This window comes from Arachis ipaensis, chromosome B01 (genome assembly GCF_000816755.2).
Source record: "Arachis ipaensis cultivar K30076 chromosome B01, Araip1.1, whole genome shotgun sequence".
Classification (NCBI taxonomy): domain Eukaryota; kingdom Viridiplantae; phylum Streptophyta; class Magnoliopsida; order Fabales; family Fabaceae; genus Arachis; species Arachis ipaensis.
The window spans coordinates 127818780-127836650 of NC_029785.2; the positions used below are offsets into that span (position 1 = coordinate 127818780).

The following is a 17871-nucleotide window of genomic DNA, read 5'->3' on the forward strand; positions in this document are numbered from 1 at the left end:
CATCCAAGCTAGTCTTAATACTAGTGTTTGTGTTTGCGCATGACAGACTATGATTTGTGAGAATTATGAAAATTTTATTGCCGTTTGCAAGATATAAACACATATAGACAAGACATATATAGGAGAGCATTTAGCATCCCAGTAACTTAACTTGAATGTAGTAGTATAAATAAAGTAAAGAAAGTAAAATTGGCATTGTTGTATAATAATATTAGTAAAAGGGGAGGAGGGGAGGTCACATAAGAGAGCAACTAGAAGTATTCTCATCGCTGAAAAAATGGGTGTAAGGGTCGGGAGGAGGGTATGTGTAAGGAGGAGGAGGAGGAGGGTACATGTAATTGACTGCAGGGGGAGGCCTTGCGTACATCATTGGTTGGAATCTCTCATTCCCTCCCACTGGAATTGCCATTGCCCTTTGTTGTTGTTGTTGTTGTTGTTGTTGTGCGTTCATCATAGCTGCCATATATTGTTGCTGTTGATAAGGGTTTCCCGCCATCATATCTGGGATACCTGGCCCTGAGCCTGAGGGTCCAGCAGGGAGGCCTTGAACGGCTCCCATGTTGGGGGGCCCACCCATACCCATACCCATGCCCGTGCCCGTGCCCGTGCCCGTGCCCATGCCCATGCCCATGCCCATTGGAGGCCGACCGCCTTGGAAATTCATTCCTTGAACACCACCTCCCCCTCCTCCCATTGGATTTCCCTTTTTACCCCCGTTCCCATTGTTACCATTCTTACTCCCCTCGCCGTTATTTCCCATTTTACCCTCCGCCATGGCTGCACCACCTCCATTGTTTTGTTTACCGCCTTGATTCTGATGATTGTTCCCTCCTCCTCCCTTCTTTGCTCCATTATTATTGCCTTGAACTTGAACAGCCACCGGGCCACCACCACCAGCAGCGGCGGCGCCGCCCCCCTTGGGAGCATTCATGAACTGTGGATGACTCCCATTATTCATCATGATGGGGCCTGGGGGTTGCTTCATCTTGTTGGGAGGAGGAAGCGCGTCCATGTCATCGTCAAATTCGTCGTCGTCATAGTCCTCATCATCCTCATCAAACTCATCGTCTAATTCGTCATCCGTGAAATCCTCCTCGTCTTCAGGCATGACGAACTTAGCAGCCTTAGCAGCGTTTGGGTTCTGATGAGGGGGAGGCTTCATGTCCTTGAATTGAGGAAGCTTCAGATCTTGGAATCCTTTCATCTGCTGAAGTTGCTGAAGCTGCTGCTGCAGCTGCTGTTGTCTCTGAATCTGCTGCTGTAGCTGTTGTTGCTGCTGTTGCTGCTGTTGATGGGGATTTGCTCCTTGCTGACCACCACCACCACCACCCCCCTTGGGTGGATGCTGGTTGTTTCCTCCACCCTTTTGGTTCTGCTGACCCTTGTTGCTTCCTCCTCCGCCACCGCCACCGCCACCGCCACCTTTGACGTCGATTTGCATTTTGTTGAAGTGGTTGGGGAGATGGCTGTTCTGGTTTTGGTGGTTGTTAGGCTTGGGTGCAGCACAGAGCTCGGCATATTTGCCTGATTTTGAAAGCTTCTTGATGAGAACGTTGGGGTCCACATTCCCTGAAACCGTCACCTTCCCCTGCTCTGCATCTATCTCAGTCGTGAACACCCCTGATAAATATCATTCAACCTCTCAGATTCATCAGATTTTTCTTTTTTCCTCTTCTCAGCTATAATAAATGAAAAACCACAACTTTTTCTTTTCTTTTATATGAATCAATGTGTAAGTAGCATAAGAGAAGAGCAATACCATCAATTTTCTGCAGGATTTTCTTGACTTTCTGCTTGCACCCATCACAGTGTATGTTCACTTTAAGAACACATTTCTGCATGCACAAGCAATCCCAACAGCATACAACAACTTAAGAAAAGGAAAAACTTGTACTTTATCAGAAATGTACAAACTACAGGGCAAATAAATCACACCAATTAACAAGTGCATAAATGCTTCTAAATTAACCGTTGAAATTATCTTTTTGTAACAACAAAGACAGAGGCTTTGAACATGAACAAGTACCTGTATCTTCAAAAATTCTTCTTTACTACTCATTCTTTACACCGCCAAAAGGTTCCAACTTGTAACAATGAAGGGAGAATAGAAGATGGAAAAGGTGGTAATAGATCTGAGGAAATGACAAAAAACAGAGTGAACAAACAAGAGAGTTTCTTCCTTGATATGATTGCAATAGAGACCAAACAAGAGAAAAGAGAAAGAAGGGAGGGGGGGAATGAAAATGGGTGTGAGGTCTCTGAGCAGAGACAGTGTGGCGAAACGGAAAGGTTAAGACTTTGGAGAGAGAGAGAGAGAGAGAGAGAGAGAAACAGAGTTCAAAGACGGTGGAGAGTCATTGGGAGAAAGGGAGAGAATGGTGGTTCAAAGCTTTAGCTCTATGTTTAGTGGCTTTATTTATTGGTATTTTTCACAGCATACATCTACTGAGGGAGGAGAAGGACAGTTTTTTATTATTATTATTATTATTATTATTTTGAGATTTCCTTTTATTTTCTCACACCACTAATTAACTTGTTTAATTCTCTCTTAATAATGAGTAGTACTAACTAAACAAATGAATAATAACTGTGTCAGAATATTATTGTTATTTAAGCCCAAATTGGGTTGGTACAATTTAATAACGCTAGTTTATTAGGCAATGGCTGACTTGTAATAAGGCCATTTATAGGACTGGTTTTTGGTACATCTTTAAGCACCTCACTAGTGATTAGTGAGTTGAGCATAGCATAGTAGGCAGCATATCGAGAAATGAAGCTGAATCAGCCTCCAAATTTCTCTTGCTGCTCCTACCCTACCATTTCTTTCTCCAAACGGGATGATGTCAAAAATATGGTCCCCCAAGTAATCAGTAATAAAAATAAAACTGTCATTTGGAAATGCAAGTGCACGTTTTTATTCATTCCAATCGGATATAATAATTCTTTACTGTTGCTCACTCCTATTATTTAATCTACCTAACAAATGATCTCCTATTTTTTTCTCTTTTTTTTTTTGTATATAAAAGTAAAAGTGGTAATATAACTTAACATTGTAATTTTTGGCATTTTTTAAAAGTGTAGAAGATACATAAATCGGAAGATACGATTTCTATACTTCAAATTTTTTTATTTTTTTTAACAAAAATTCCTCAGCCCAATTTCTGTTCTCTCACAAATCTCTCGATCAGATTTCACAAATTTCTCCGTTGAAATAAAATCTGCCTATTTTTAGCAAAATAGAGAAATGTATTATCCACGGTAGGAGCAAATACATGCCGCAATCGCCCTTTTTTAAATAGTTTATTTGTTTCAGACAGAAAGGATAAAATTTTATTGAAATTAAAAATAACAAAAATATTTAGTTTGTTTTGATGTGTATTCTTCTTTGCAATTTGGTGTATAAATTATTAAATTGTAATTGAGAAACTGAGATGCCATGATTTCATAGAATTTATAATTTCTCAAATAACTATGTATCATTGCAATTGAGACATTCATTTTAAAACATATAATCCATCTGTTAAAACATGAACACAATAAAACCTAGTGTAATAAATGTCCACATACCAACCATAAAGGAAAATTCCTAAATATGTTATACTTTTGTCATACATATTGATGTTATGTGTGTAACTGTGTACATAATTACATGAAAACCTCATAGTAAAAAAATACTACAATATAGCGAACGTGTTTTATTTTAGTTGAGTATGATTCAAATTAATTTTTGCTAACTATGATTTATAGTTTCCTTAAACCGACGTGTGCTATAGAAGAATACAGATTCATATTGGTGCTTATTACGATTTGACACTTCTGAAATACCAAATATATCATTCGTGAGCGTTTGTACTGCTGATGATTAATATCATTATCAACAACATTACGTAGACAGCAGCACTCAATATACTTTGAAGCAACATTAAATACTCGAGGCATGGTAGTTCCACATTTACTAATGCACTACACCATTATCAAACAGTATACAATTTGGAATAACATCCATTTATCTGCTCTTTTGTCTACATCCTAAACTCTAATTTGTCCGTCTTTCTGGTTTTCTAAAAAATAATAATAAAAAAATATTAATCTACAACTAAACAATTAAAACACCAACTACAAAAATAAAATGATGAGAGAAAAAAAAACATGTGGGGTTGTGAAGATGTACGCTGTAAATTTTAATTGTTCCCTCATTTTTAGTTATCAAATTAGCATTTCACAAAAAAAATTTATGAATTTGATATCAATTCAAGTTTATATAATTTATAAATTTATCTTAACAAAAAAAAAAAAGGAATTTTGTCACCATATGAAATTATTTATGTAACTTTAAGTTTTTGATAGAGAAAGTCATCATGAAATTATATCAAAATTTCTGTGACAAGTTGATTTAATGCTAATATTTATTAAGTTGTAGAATAAGTTTGTGGATAATACACGGCAAATTCAATGAGATTTTTGAGAGAAAGAAAAATAATTTTAAGTATTGTTCATACTCTGGCTAACACTAAGGTTCAGGTTCAAATGAGAGGTTCAATTCGAGAGATTGGCCCTTACTCTACACCGACCTTCCCTCAAGAAGTCGGCTCTAACGACGACTCGAAAGAAGTCGGGATCAACTGATAGCTGGCAAATAACACTTATTTAAATAAGCAACTGTCCCTAAAATCTTTCAACCCACTTCTATGAGTCATATCTCAACTTCCCTAAGATAAAGGGACGGTTATCCTCATTAAAAGGTGGAACTACTCCAACGGTGGTTATTGGTTCACCACTATAAATATACTGACATCCTTTAAGTATCTCTAAGTTTCAATACTCTCTAAACTTGCTGAGACCCCTGCTAACTTAAGCATCAGAGTGTCTTTACAGTACCACCCCCCATTCTCTCCCACGCACAAGTCGAACGGAGGCTCTTAGGCGCGAACTTGCTCGAAGGCTTTCTCCATTAGGCGATTGGGCCAACCCCACGGGTCCAACCCACTAATCTCCGGTTACTCATCGTAACAAGTATAAAGTAATTTTTTTCAATAGATTTAATTTTGATTTTTGTCCATTTTTAAGAAAGAAAATGTAATCTCTTAAAAAATAAATAGGTCACTTTGATTCTTTATTCTGTTTTTTGTGAGACAACACGACTCTTTTATCATTGTTATTGTCAAAATGAGTTGGTTGTTATTTAAGAGAGATTGTTTCTTAACTATATAGTTCAAGGTTTGTTGTTGGAAATTTTCATTTCTTGAGAAAACTAATTAGGGAAACTTCAATGTAAGAGATGGAAGCTACTAATTTTTTATTTTTATTTTTTTTTTATAAAAAATTAACTTGATGACGACAACAATATAACCAAGTAGAAAGAAACAGTGAGTAATTTCTAAAAGAATTTCAATATCATTTGCTTGAAAGATGAACTAAGCCATGATGACCACTACTTGCGTGTTTGAAGTTTGAAGGGCAAATTGTGAAGGTATTTACAGTAACATATATGGGAAATGAGTAGTTGTTTGGGTATGAATTAAAATATGACGGTTAAGAGAGATAAATTGATCCTTGATGAATTTAAATAACGACTAACTTATCACTTTAACATGATAGTTAAGCGTTTTTCATTATGAATTGATGGTGATAATAATGAAAGAACTGCGTTCTCTATTGAAAATACACAAAGACAATATTAGGTCTTTATTATTTTTTTTCTAATCTATCCTATAAGGTTTTAAAAATTAAAAAAAGGGGAAAATGGCTATGAAAAATTAATTTCTCATAAAAATATAGCTGCCTCCACTAAAATTTTTAGTCAGACTATTTAGTTTTTTTTTGGTGACTAAACAAGGAAAGAAACAAAGCAAAAACTATTCTAAATCCGAGCGGATGATTCGTTGGAGGGTCATCACAGCTCTTTTAACCTCTTCAGACGTCACCGGTTCCACTAACTTTTGACAAGCCTCAGTACTAAGAGACGGGCAAGGAAAAGGCCCCATGGCGTCCAGGTCAATATCCTCCCTTGTAGAAAAGAGCTTTTGAAAGAAAGAATTTGCCGCCAGTTCTAGAGTCGTAGTCTCCGTGGTCCAAGACCCATCCTCCAAAAATAACCCATGAATTTTTGGCTAGCGCGTAGGTCTCATAGCTTAAGAGTCAGACTATTTAGTTTGTTCATATTTATCACGGCAAAAAATAATTTATGAACCACTAAATATTTGTATATATTCTTAAAATTTTTAATATTCAACTATAGTCTATATATATGGCACTGGCAGGTGCTTTGCGCCTTGTTTTTGATGATTAAAACACACACTAAATACTTAAACATGGATTGTCGCTCGTTGATGGAGTGCCTAATAATAATAATAATGAAGAACTGACACAAATCTTCCGAGTAAGAACAAATTTGCCAACTTTGTTCTATGATCTACAAAGGATGGCCTAATAAGCCTAAAAGAAGACAGTTGTGAATGCTATTCCAGAAGGAGAAAGTTTGATTTAACTACGCATTATCGATGCTTTGAGTTTGATTATAATTATTTTTGTGGCAGATAAAGTAAAAACCGCTGCATATGGGACTACCAGAAATTATGACACTTTTTTCTTTGTGTTGGTGCCTAACTTGTGTGAAATGAAATTTGAGTTGCTGCTGCTGTGGTCACGTTTTTTGGGCTCTCAAAAAGTAACAAAGACTTATAGGACATTGCATATGTAATTGAAGGTAATGTAACAAATAATAAAGCAAAGGGTGATTAAATCATGCTTGCCCTACTTTAACAGCAATTAGGTGGGAGAAAGCAACCGAAAAACTAGCTAGCAGCTACCACACTCTGCATATATCACGTTCACGTTCAAGGTCTCTTGTTTTTTTCTTCAATTTGTTCCGTTGATATTTTTCTTTCAATTCAACTTCATGTTTCCATTCTTAAAAGACTAAATTGTGATCAAGAACTTGTGGTTTTGTCCTTTTTTGTTTACTTCTCTTTATCTCTTTGAACATGGCACTTTACCCACCAAAGGACTACTAATTATTTTAATTTCTTAAAAAAAAGGAACCATTGCTAATTGGTATTTCTTGGACTTTAGTCTAAATAAAGAGACTTTAGAATTAATATATTTTTTTTTTGTTTGCACCAGGGTATCCATCAGACCAGAAACCCAATGACTAATTCCTCGAATACTATAGAGGCACAAAGTAGGCGACCTTTCCAAGCAAGCGAGCTCCACTTTACAGATCAATACCCTAAAATTTTGTTTAGATTATTATAGGAGCAATTGAAATTTTTGGTTTTTATTTCATTAATCAGTGACATAAAGACAGTAATTAGCAAAATGGATACAATAATAATAATAATAATAATGCAACTACTTTTGTGTTTGATGGGACTTATTTTTCTGGCCACAAACATTACCAAAACCCAATTCACCCTCAAAGAAAATACGGAACTTTGGTACACATGATTGTGACGGGGAGTTATGATATTATGGATGATGGATGATGTATAATTGAAGGTTGAAGGGAATGATGGGTAATTTTGCAAGTGAGTTTACTGCTAGGCCCGTCTATATATGGGATATGATTTTTACAGAATCTGTCACCAAAGGGTTTCCATTAGAGAATGACTTGGGCAGCCATGCAAAGAAATTACTATTTTTGTGGAGGGCTTCACATGAGCAACCACATGGTCTATGGACAGTGATTGATGAAAAATTGAGAGAATGGAAATTGGGGAAGGGTATTTATGAGGCTCACCTAGAACTATACAAGAGTACACTTCTAGTTGTATCTCACACATGGCCCCCCTTTTTTTCTATAGGTTTAGATTTTAGTATGGTATGGGAAATTAATAATGGAGTGTAGGCATTGAGAAGTTTTGACCACAAGGGAAAGTTTTGATTCTTGTACTATTCATGTTCAACCCTTTGTTCTACTAACTTGTAAGTTAGAAACTTAGATACAACACATCATGATGCACTACATACTTTAATTATTGCCATTTTTCCAAACAGTGAAATACAAATATAAAAGAAAGAAAGGAGGTGGTAACTGGTAAAGGGTAGCTAGCTAGCCTGCAATTCAAGGACAAATGAATATGAAGATGCTTCCTTTTCTTTTGTCTGTATATTCAGGCCTTTTGTTTGTGTTTGTGAGGAGGGTGTTGGACTTGGACTCCAACTCGGTTAACTTTCTTCGGAAAAGGTAGCAAAAGATACCAAACTATGTTGAGTCGGTGTCTTCAGATTATGAAGAACCTTAGTTGGGATTGTACCTTACCCTGTTTATTGGTTTTCACTTTTTTTCACTTTGGTTCAACCAAAAGAAAAAGGGTCAAGAGATTCAACTCATTCAAGAACTCGTGTATATATTCAAAAGTGTTGGTACTTGGTACCTCCATTGCCTTTAAGATGGGACCTAACGGCTTGTACTAGCAGCAAAGCCTCTTATGGATTAGCATTGAGGCAAATCTCTCAAAAAAATTGTTCTATAAAAGAATATGGAAAAAATAAAGAACTAAATAAAAGGAGTACATGCATGGGAATGTTGATGTGCAGAGATTTAACCATTACTATTATTCTTACTATTGTTAATATCTTTGGTCAACTTTGTTCTCATAGTATTCCTGACCTACTCGTTTGCTGATGTAACAGTTTGAATGACCAAATTGATGAAGGTGAGAATGCAGAATAAAGATGAAAATAAGTCCATTTCATATGGCTCTTTTTTGGGTTGATCCTGTATGTCTCATTCAAAGCCCTATTACTCATGATTTGCCATTTGAAAAAAAAAAATATATAAATCTAAAGTTATGACTGGTGAAACAAGAAACATAGAGTTTGAAAACAGAAAATCTCCATCGCTTAGATATTAAGTATGATTAAGGGTCAAAGACACTGTTCATGTTTGAACAATTTAGGAGAGTAAATGATTGGAACTCCAAGTCTCCCCCTGCAATAGCAAAATGGAATAGTTCACAGGAAAACAGTTCCAAAGAAATAAAACAAGAGGGCAAAAAAGAAAGAAGTTTGGTGGGTTTTACTTTACATTACTACATGTTCATTTGTTCAAAAGTTGATGTCTGAAAACCACCTCTTCATGCTTTGAAGGTTCTGATTTGACACTTACGTAAAGGGTGCCTTGTATATCAATCTTACCGAAGCCTCTTTCTTGGTGAAAAGAAGATAAAGAACCTCCAAAACATAGAATATCTTCTTTTTCTTTACACTCACGAGATAATAAACCAACTGCTTCAGCAAACATCTTTGAGATCACAAGTTCTATATTTTTATGCCTACCAAATATGATATGTATGAAGGAAGAAAGAAAATTCAACACCATATATAAGCTTACAACAAGCCTTTCAAACATAGGTTAGGAATAAGAAGCTTCACCTTCATTCAGATTCTAGGCATTTCAGTGACCAAACCAGGATTTCTATACAAACGATCCTCTCTCAAATATCACTCACAAATCAAAGAACTAAGAAAACACGATGGCATGAACAATATTCTCATGGCATGAACAATATTCTCAATGACGGGAAAATCACATATTATCTAACTTCCTTTTCATGGAATTACATATGAACTATGAACAGATTATTGACCGCAATTTACAAATAAGAAAAAAGAAAAAAAAGAACTATATATTACCTGACTGCAATTCATAATACTATATATATTATGATAAAAATACCATGCAATTCAACTTCAGATTGAAGAGAAAGATGTCATTTGTCATCATTGTTTATCTTGATTTCCATGAGCTCCTCAATAGGTTGGCGGCATATTGGGCACTTATTGGATTGAAGCCGTAATGCTTTTGCACACTCGCTGCACATACACTGGTAAAATACAACATATGTCACATGATGTGGAATAATGAATAATATAGCAAAATGAATATTTAAAACAAAATAATAAACATGGTGATGTGGAATAACCATTGTATCAGTATGTATGGATTTCTACCAAACAATTACTACATACCCTGCTGCTGGGAAGAAAGAGAAGCATTAGAGATAAACTTCTGCAATACCATATATATCCGCTAGCATATAACAGTGTTATACAATTTTAAACAACACAGATGATCAGATGGCAATAAGATATATATGAAATTGAGGTTACGAGCCTATAAGATCACAAGCAACCAATTTAGTCTTCTAGAAATATTGAAACATCAAGAATGATCTTGATTTTCCATAAGAGATTTTTTCTTTTCAACATGCAAACAATGGTAAGGTTTGTGTTCATGAACCATCATCCCTCATACATCATATCCATACAAATGCTTAAGATGTACTTTTTCCAAGAAATTGAGTATCAGCACTATATGTATAAGTAGGTTTGACATGAAATCATACCATATGTCGGCAAGGTAAGACAGCAGTGTCCTTTGGTTCGGTCATGCATATTACACACTCCTTCCCAGGATCATTATCATCAAAATCTGCAGCTGTTGAGCCACTTCCTATTCCATATAACTCTCTCAACTCATAACGAACTCCATCAATCCAGAGAATCTGCCTAATGACTTTTACCTCGAAAGGACCAATACTGTTGCTTTTCACTAAGACAGCTTGAGTTATTTGCATGTGAGGAGATGCATCAATTGTGGAATCATCAGAAGTTTCATCTTCTGAAGTTCTCATACTTGTTTCAGCACATATTACAAGGGGAAACAGATCTTCTTCAGGTGAGGGCTTTGCAAGATCCTCTAACTCAAAGAAACCAAGGTCAATGCCCGTTCCAGGAGGCTGACAAAATTTCTGGCCAACTCCTTTTTGAAAGGGGAATGAGATCGGCGCAAATGCATCGGGATATAGTGGAATAAACCTACACTTTTCTTCTTCTTTGGCTAAGTAGTAGATAGTAAATCTGGCAATTATAAATGAAAGAAAGTTTGAGGTTAGACAAATGAAAGTATCATACAAAATTGATATGCATTCGAATTTAACATTCTATTCTAAGTACAATCATATCAACGTAATTAATCAATTTGATAGCAGTTCTAATAGCCCATATATTTTACTGTCAAATAATGCGTTCATCGGCATGTAAATTTGTTTGAAAAACCAATGAATGCAATATTGTCAAATAAATTGCTCTTAATCAAAGCATATGCAATACAGAGTCATAATGTGAATGTTGTCATTTAGTCCTTCACATATATGATGGTCCATACATAAGCAAATTGTTCATGTACTAACTTTCGACCACAGCAGCAAAAATGCAAAGATTTCTTGGATCAATGTTAACAAAACAAAGCAAAAGCATTTTAACTCAAGAAGCAAGCTTACAAACAGTAAAAAATTATAACTCAAATTATGTAATGTATGCAGCACCAATAAGATAAACACCAACCAGTTGCCTCAATTCTCCAGCATGAGCTATAAGTTAAATCAACCATGATTCAATGTGCTCTTTAGAGTTCAACCACAGGCGAAAATCTCAGAGAAAGGGATGAAAAGTAGGCAGATTATTTTAATAGACTTCAAATTTGTTGCAATAGGAATTGTTGCCCAAAGGGCCATTAAGGGTGTGTTTGTGAGTTAAATTCATGATTACAGTTCAAAGTTCAAACCCTCCCCTCCCCTTCCCTCTCTTCCAGTCCAATACCTCAGGTTACAAACATAAAAAGCTCTTAGTACTAGTTTCATAGCCAACAGATCTTAACAAGTATATACGAAAGCCTAAGAAGATTGCAAGGCATAATAATGAAGTAGTGAATCGAATAGGGAAAAAGATAGGGTTGTACCTGCCATCAAAGAGGGCATCAAAAACGAAAGAAACCAAGTGGTGATCAGGGTTGAGCTCGTCAATCTCAAGGCGCAAAGTATCTTTATGCAAGTTCACGTCGTTCCTAATCTTCTTAGTGGTTTGATGGTCGACATAGGGCGGTGGAGCTGCGGCGGCGGCAGCAGCAACGGGGGGGCGAACAGGGGCCCAGGCGGGAGCACCCTGATTTGCATAGTAAGGGTGGTAGTGAAGGCGATTGGCATAGTTAGGAGCGTTGGTGGTGGCGGCGGCGGTAGGGGTGGCGTAGCCATTTGAGTAATAGAAGGAATGGGTCTGAGGAGGAGGAGCAGGAGGCAGAGGATGGGTACCGACGTAGGGAGTGGTGGAAGGGTTGGTTGGGGGAAAGTAATAGCCTTGCGGCGGTGGGGGCTGAGAAGGCGGCGGCGGCGGTGGAAGCTGCGGAGGATGAGCATCAGAAGAGTAGTAGTACGGAGGAGGAAAAGGTGGTGGGTAATTGTTTCTTCTTCTTCTGTTACTGTTACTGTTGGTGTTGCTCCAAGAGATTCCCATTCTTGAAGAAGAAGAAGAAGAAGATGATGATGATGAATCTCAGCTCCGGATCCGATGATTCTTACAAATTTCAATTTCAATGCTTTGACATTTTTCTTTCTTCAGTAAACCATATTCCATTACCTTTCCCATTTTAGTTTAGCCATTTATATATTTTATATTTTTCATACAAAAATAATTCTTGACTCTTACATTTATAGGTCAAAATAGAAAACTAGCCAGCAAGTCTTGAAGAATGAAGAGTCGTCCTATTACAAAATTATTTAAAAATCTATTTAATACTTTATTTTTTGAAATATGTAAAAATTTATTACAAAATTCACAATAATCCAATTATTGTGTTATTCCATTTTATTTTATTTTAATTTTACTTGTTTTCCGGCCATTAACTACTTCTACTTCTATTGTTGGAAGTTGGAACCATACAATAGGTATGGTTTTAAACAATATTCGTGAGTTTAAATTCTAAAAATAATAATTTTTTATATGAATATATATGAAAATATTTTAGATAAAGTAAATTAATAAATTAATTGATCAATATTTTTATTAGTACTCCTAGTTAAGTCCATTCATCATGGGTTATGGGCACATTGACTCAATTTTATTGCACCATTTTCTCGATGTGCCTAAGTACATTATTATACGAGATTTAATTTTTTATTAGATTCGCAATGTGAGAGCAAAATAATTTTATGCTCTTAAATAGTAGTAATATATAATTATAGGGATAGCATACGAAAAAAATAGCATAAGACAAATAAAAAAAGAAAAAGAATATTTATATAAAAAATTAAGCAAACTAAAAAAAATAATTATTATTTAAGAAGGAATGTTAAAGATATAACCATTCATATTGTTTTTTCTTATTAGTTTAAGTTTTTAGGATAAATAGTATTACGACATAATATTAAAGTTTTATATCCGAAAGATCTATAATTCGATCTTTAGTAAACTTTAAAAATGAAAAAATAGCATAAGACAAATAAAAAGAGAAAAGAAGTCCTCTACAAAAATCATGCTTAAAGAGAAGATTATGAGCTTAAGTTTTTTGAAAGAGTGGTTCTACAACAATACAAAGCATAATTGATAGTTATTGTAATAGACATTCCCATATTATAATTTGACACTTAGATACATTTTTATTGATTAATAATTTACTATTATGTAGCATTTCAAGAATGAAGAGCTTTTGTTGATTATCAATTTATCATAATCTCTTAGGAGCATATATTTCAGAGAAGAAGAAAAACAAAAGAAATGAACAATTTACTGCTATCTGCTACATCATCATCTCACTCAGCCTATCTAATTGTGTTATGAACAATTTTCATTATGCAACAAAACACCACTTATCAAAGGAAGAAAGAAGAAGAGAGACATAGGATTAATATCAAAAGCCAAAGAAACAGAAAATGTCACTTCCAAATAATTGCAAACTCAAACTTTCAGAACACAACCCGGATTCAAATTCAGAATCAGCACAAATCTGGCCTTGTTCTTTTGCGAACCGATACGCAGCCTCTCTGATGATCCCTGAAGATTCTGATATCAGAAGAATCCCTGAGATCCTCAAGACTAATATACTGTTGTTTCCCCATCCTCAAGGAATCACAGCCTGTGTCATGGATCCAAATATAAGGGTGACAAGTTTCATCATAGTGATACAACAAGTTCTTCAAGCTGCCATCATTCCCACCACTAGGCATATATGCCTTATATATGCTTCTACACTTCATTCTCTTGGATGATCCTGGCTTCAATGTGTGAATCTTCTTTAGTATTGATCCCACCCTTATTTGCAGCTCCACTGGCTTATCACTAAAGTTCCATATCCTTGTCCCGGTTCGAGAGCCTCGAGTATGGTCACGACAGCTGTCAAAGCAGCCGCCGAAAGATGCAAGGCGAAATCCTTGCACTTTGTCCATGATGGACCTGACCTGCTTCTTGTTCTTTGTCATCAGTTTCCAAGAACTATGGTATTTGACTATTTGTAATAAAGCTGAGTTCTTTGGTGAATCTAGCAGTTATAGGCTTTCTTGTGGCTCACTCAAAAGGGCCTGGTGAGTGTTGTGAGGATGTATGATCATAAAATGACATAAAATAGAATGTAGAGAGTATCACTTTAGAAGTCTCAAAATGACAAGAATATTGTTTAGCCCTTCCATCAAGGAATTGGTAGGGTCCCTTAAACCCCAAGATTCAGCAATTGGAAAGCAGAAAAGTAATGTTGTAGCGGTTAGTTTTATAAAATTGCTTATGGGTGGCCCTTTTTCCCCTTTGTTTCTGTGGAATAAAAGAGAGCTAGCTATGGCCCTGTTGTCACCAATAAAATTGAAAAAAGGCATTCAAAGATTCATGATTAGGTCTCATCTTTATCAATATATCATAATGGGTTGCTTTTGGTTCAATTTAAGATGAATATATAAATAACCTTGCCCTGAATAAGAAATGTTTTCCTTTTTTGTGTGTGATTTTATTCATTTATTTTTTTTACACTTCATTCCATTGTGTTGGATGGAACGTAACCATAATGTGGTTACTGGTTCAATTTTTGTAAGTTCAAATTCTGTCATTTTAACATTACAAAGATGAACATTATTTATCTACAGTTTTTCATTATTATTGTTTATTGTCTTGAGAAATATACAGTTGAAAGAATTTGCTTGACAACTCATGGGAAAAAGTACAAACAGAAAGAATCAGATTGTATGAAATATCCTCATCTTGATTATATTATTAAGCATTTATGTAACATCCTGCATTACTATTGTTGAAATTTACAAGTAGAACAATTAGCCAACACCAAAAAATTGTGAAAAGAAAAAGGAGAAAGTAAATAACAAACTTTGAAAGAATTTATGCACAGATTTTACTTCTGTTGATTGCCATTGGCCTGATCTGATATTATGAGAGGCTGATTAAGATCTGCAGATGAATCAGCGGCTAACTGTTGCAAAGTACTGGTGCCTTCTATGTCTATATCTTGATTCTCTTCACATTCAGCTAAGGCTTTATCTAAAGCTGACTTGGCTACTCTGGTAACACATATCATCAGAATCACTGCACACAACCCAAATAGGAGTATTAATAAGACTATTCTTCCTCTTATCAACTACTGCTTTTCCAAGCTCAAGAAATGTATTCATTGTGATCTATATAGTTAACTACAGATCCTCTAATCAAATGTTTCATTGCTATTTGTACCATGTAATAACCATCAGGCAACAACATGCAAATGAAACAAGAAATGCTTATGGAAAAACTTGATTCCTGACAGAACTTATCAGAGTCCCAAAAAACACTGTTGGAAACTCAAAACAACTCAAACATAAACCTTCATAGTCTTTATTTAAGTTGGGTAACGATGTAACTTACCAGATATTACAAGGCTTAATATGATGAGAGCCTGCAAACGAAAGAGAAAGAAAGAGGCGTATGTTATAAGTATTGAAATTGATAGTATGACTATGAGGTATATAGCCATCTATTTGATCCAGTATAGAATGTTGAAAGATTTCAGCTTCTAAGGAAACTTAGACATTCATCAGTAAGAAAAATATGAAGCAAGAAAAAACAATCCTTTGAAGGCTAAAGCACAGCATGTCTTACCCAATGAGTCTTTGATAACGCACCCCAACCATGCGTGACATCAGATATATCCTTCAGGGTTGTTCCAACATATACAAGTGCCAGAGTTAATGGCTGCAATGATAACAATTAAAATTATTAAATGTTTTAATATACTGCTTAACCAGAATACCATCTACTATATGAAGCTAAGAATGCCTAAACCTCAGTTTATTTGAGAACAAAGTCAGAACTAATGCAGATGAACTTATTCATATATGAAATTTACCAATGCAGGTATGCAAACAACATAATGCTATGTTTTGACTATATAGTATCCAAAACTTCATTGCAAGAGTATGTGTATGGATCAGGGGTGAAGAAGTTACCATCATTCCTAACCAGGAAGCTAGTGTGTATTCCCCTAATGAAACAGGAGTCACAGAGAGCAGGTAATTTAGCATGCCAAATGGTAGCCATGGTACAAGCCTAAGAAGTAACACAATCTGTATACAGAATACACTAAGCATGATTAAAAACCTTAAGAACACTGTTAATTCATAATATTAAAAACTTTCAGTCCTCAAACCTTAAAGCCAGATCTTTGAATTGCTATTGCCACATCTCTAAACTTGGGATAATCATTCAACCTAGAGATAACTAGTGAATTCCCAACCTGCACAAGTGGATAGGATAAATATACGAATAAAAGAAACAAATTAAAGAGCAACTGAATCTTGAACTAATCAAGATACTACTAAATGCAAAAAATTGAAAACTTACTGTTCTACCAAGAAGAAACGCAATTGCAGCACCAATTGTTGCACCAATAGAGTCAGCAAGAAAGCCTATTGTAAACCCAAAGAGATACCCACCACCAACCTGAATATCAAGCATGGTGACTGAAGCATCTTTTTTGACATTCCTTGTTCCAATTTCTTAAAATGTTTATAATGTGAAGGTAGAAAAGATTCTTACAGTTAGCACAGAAGGTGGAACAGACAAGATAGTTAAGGGAACGTAAGCAGCTACCCTGAGATGAGAATCAGCAAAGAAAACATCATGAGCTGCATAAATTCAAATTCATTCACGAAACGAAGATAATCATAAACTTGACTTACAGAGCAAGTGGACCCCATGGCCCAAGATCACGATCAACCCATATCAAGAAATCTTTCAAAAGCTGCAGAACAAAGAATGAAAAGGTTTAAACTTTCGCTGTACCCAGAATTGTTGGATAGTTATTCATGATAGCTAAATCCAAAGAACAGAAGAAGAAGCGGGAAGATGAACCTTTTCAACTGGAGAAGTGAAACAAGAAGCAACAGCAGATGCAACAATGAGAACCACAACTGTGATGCTAAGAGCGTAGGCCCACGTGAATCTCATCTCCCAAAACTCTTTAATCAAAATAAAATACTTGGTTACTTTCTTTTCTCTTCAGACAAAAATTCTTTATTCAATGCTATGTTTCTTTTTGGAAGGAACAAAATACAAATATCTCAAATCGAAATTAAAACGTTCATAAGTGTCACAGTTTTGCAACTTACTGCTTTGCAAAATACTACTTTTTTTTTAATACTTAATTATTAAGATTGCTTATTATATTTATAGAACTAAACTACAAATTATTATGAGAAAAATGTGTCTCTCGAGTTAGGCCCATTTTTGCATTTTGATACCTTTATACAAGTAAATAAAGTAAATTTTAGTGTCACAAATATAGTACAATTTACGCCATAAATTAATATGACTTAATTATTTATAGACACATTTATTTTTTCAATTTACATTTATATTCATATGCAAAATTGTTTTTAATCAACGGTTTTGTTTTTGTCAAGGTCCATGACATTTTTGGGTAGTCTTGGTCGTTATAAGTTTTCAGCATAACGTCCGGATTTTCGTCCAAAAATGACAGAAACCTATAATTTAGGCCCACAGTTGTTTCACCCACCCCAATATCCAATATTGAAAACGAGAACTTTAATTAAGATAGCGTTTGAC

The 17871-nt window shown here is 35.2% G+C and overlaps 4 protein-coding genes across 5 annotated transcripts; all 4 read right to left on the reverse strand.

Moving 5' to 3' along the window:
* On the reverse strand, positions 54–2422 carry LOC107637561 (heavy metal-associated isoprenylated plant protein 32). The gene is made up of 3 exons (XM_016340968.2): positions 2027–2422; positions 1760–1835; positions 54–1620 (listed from the first exon to the last, which is right to left on the reverse strand). Exons 1-3 carry the CDS (start codon positions 2057–2059, stop codon positions 236–238), a joined length of 1494 nt encoding a protein of 497 aa, XP_016196454.1. The 5' UTR covers positions 2060–2422; the 3' UTR covers positions 54–235.
* LOC107637572 (probable E3 ubiquitin-protein ligase LUL4) lies at positions 8974–12472 on the reverse strand. Its single transcript, XM_016340976.2, has 3 exons — positions 11744–12472; positions 10350–10863; positions 8974–9827 (listed from the first exon to the last, which is right to left on the reverse strand). Exons 1-3 carry the CDS (start codon positions 12292–12294, stop codon positions 9714–9716), a joined length of 1179 nt encoding a protein of 392 aa, XP_016196462.1. The 5' UTR covers positions 12295–12472; the 3' UTR covers positions 8974–9713.
* Positions 13499–14899, reverse strand: LOC107619882. The gene has a single exon (XM_016322123.2). It carries the CDS (start codon positions 14253–14255, stop codon positions 13773–13775), a length of 483 nt encoding a protein of 160 aa, XP_016177609.1. The 5' UTR covers positions 14256–14899; the 3' UTR covers positions 13499–13772.
* LOC107637583 (TVP38/TMEM64 family membrane protein slr0305) lies at positions 15005–17401 on the reverse strand. Of its 2 annotated transcripts, none has more exons than XM_016340994.2 (9): positions 17158–17401; positions 16986–17047; positions 16843–16897; positions 16648–16766; positions 16454–16540; positions 16254–16370; positions 15907–15999; positions 15673–15703; positions 15005–15357 (listed from the first exon to the last, which is right to left on the reverse strand). In XM_016340994.2, the coding sequence occupies exons 2-9, from the start codon at positions 17001–17003 to the stop codon at positions 15167–15169; spliced, it is 711 nt and encodes a 236-aa protein (XP_016196480.1). In that variant the 5' UTR covers positions 17004–17047; positions 17158–17401; the 3' UTR covers positions 15005–15166. The 2 variants fall into 2 exon arrangements, with proteins under 2 accessions (XP_016196480.1, XP_016196472.1); XM_016340986.2 differs by having other exon boundaries at positions 16648–16746; positions 17158–17399.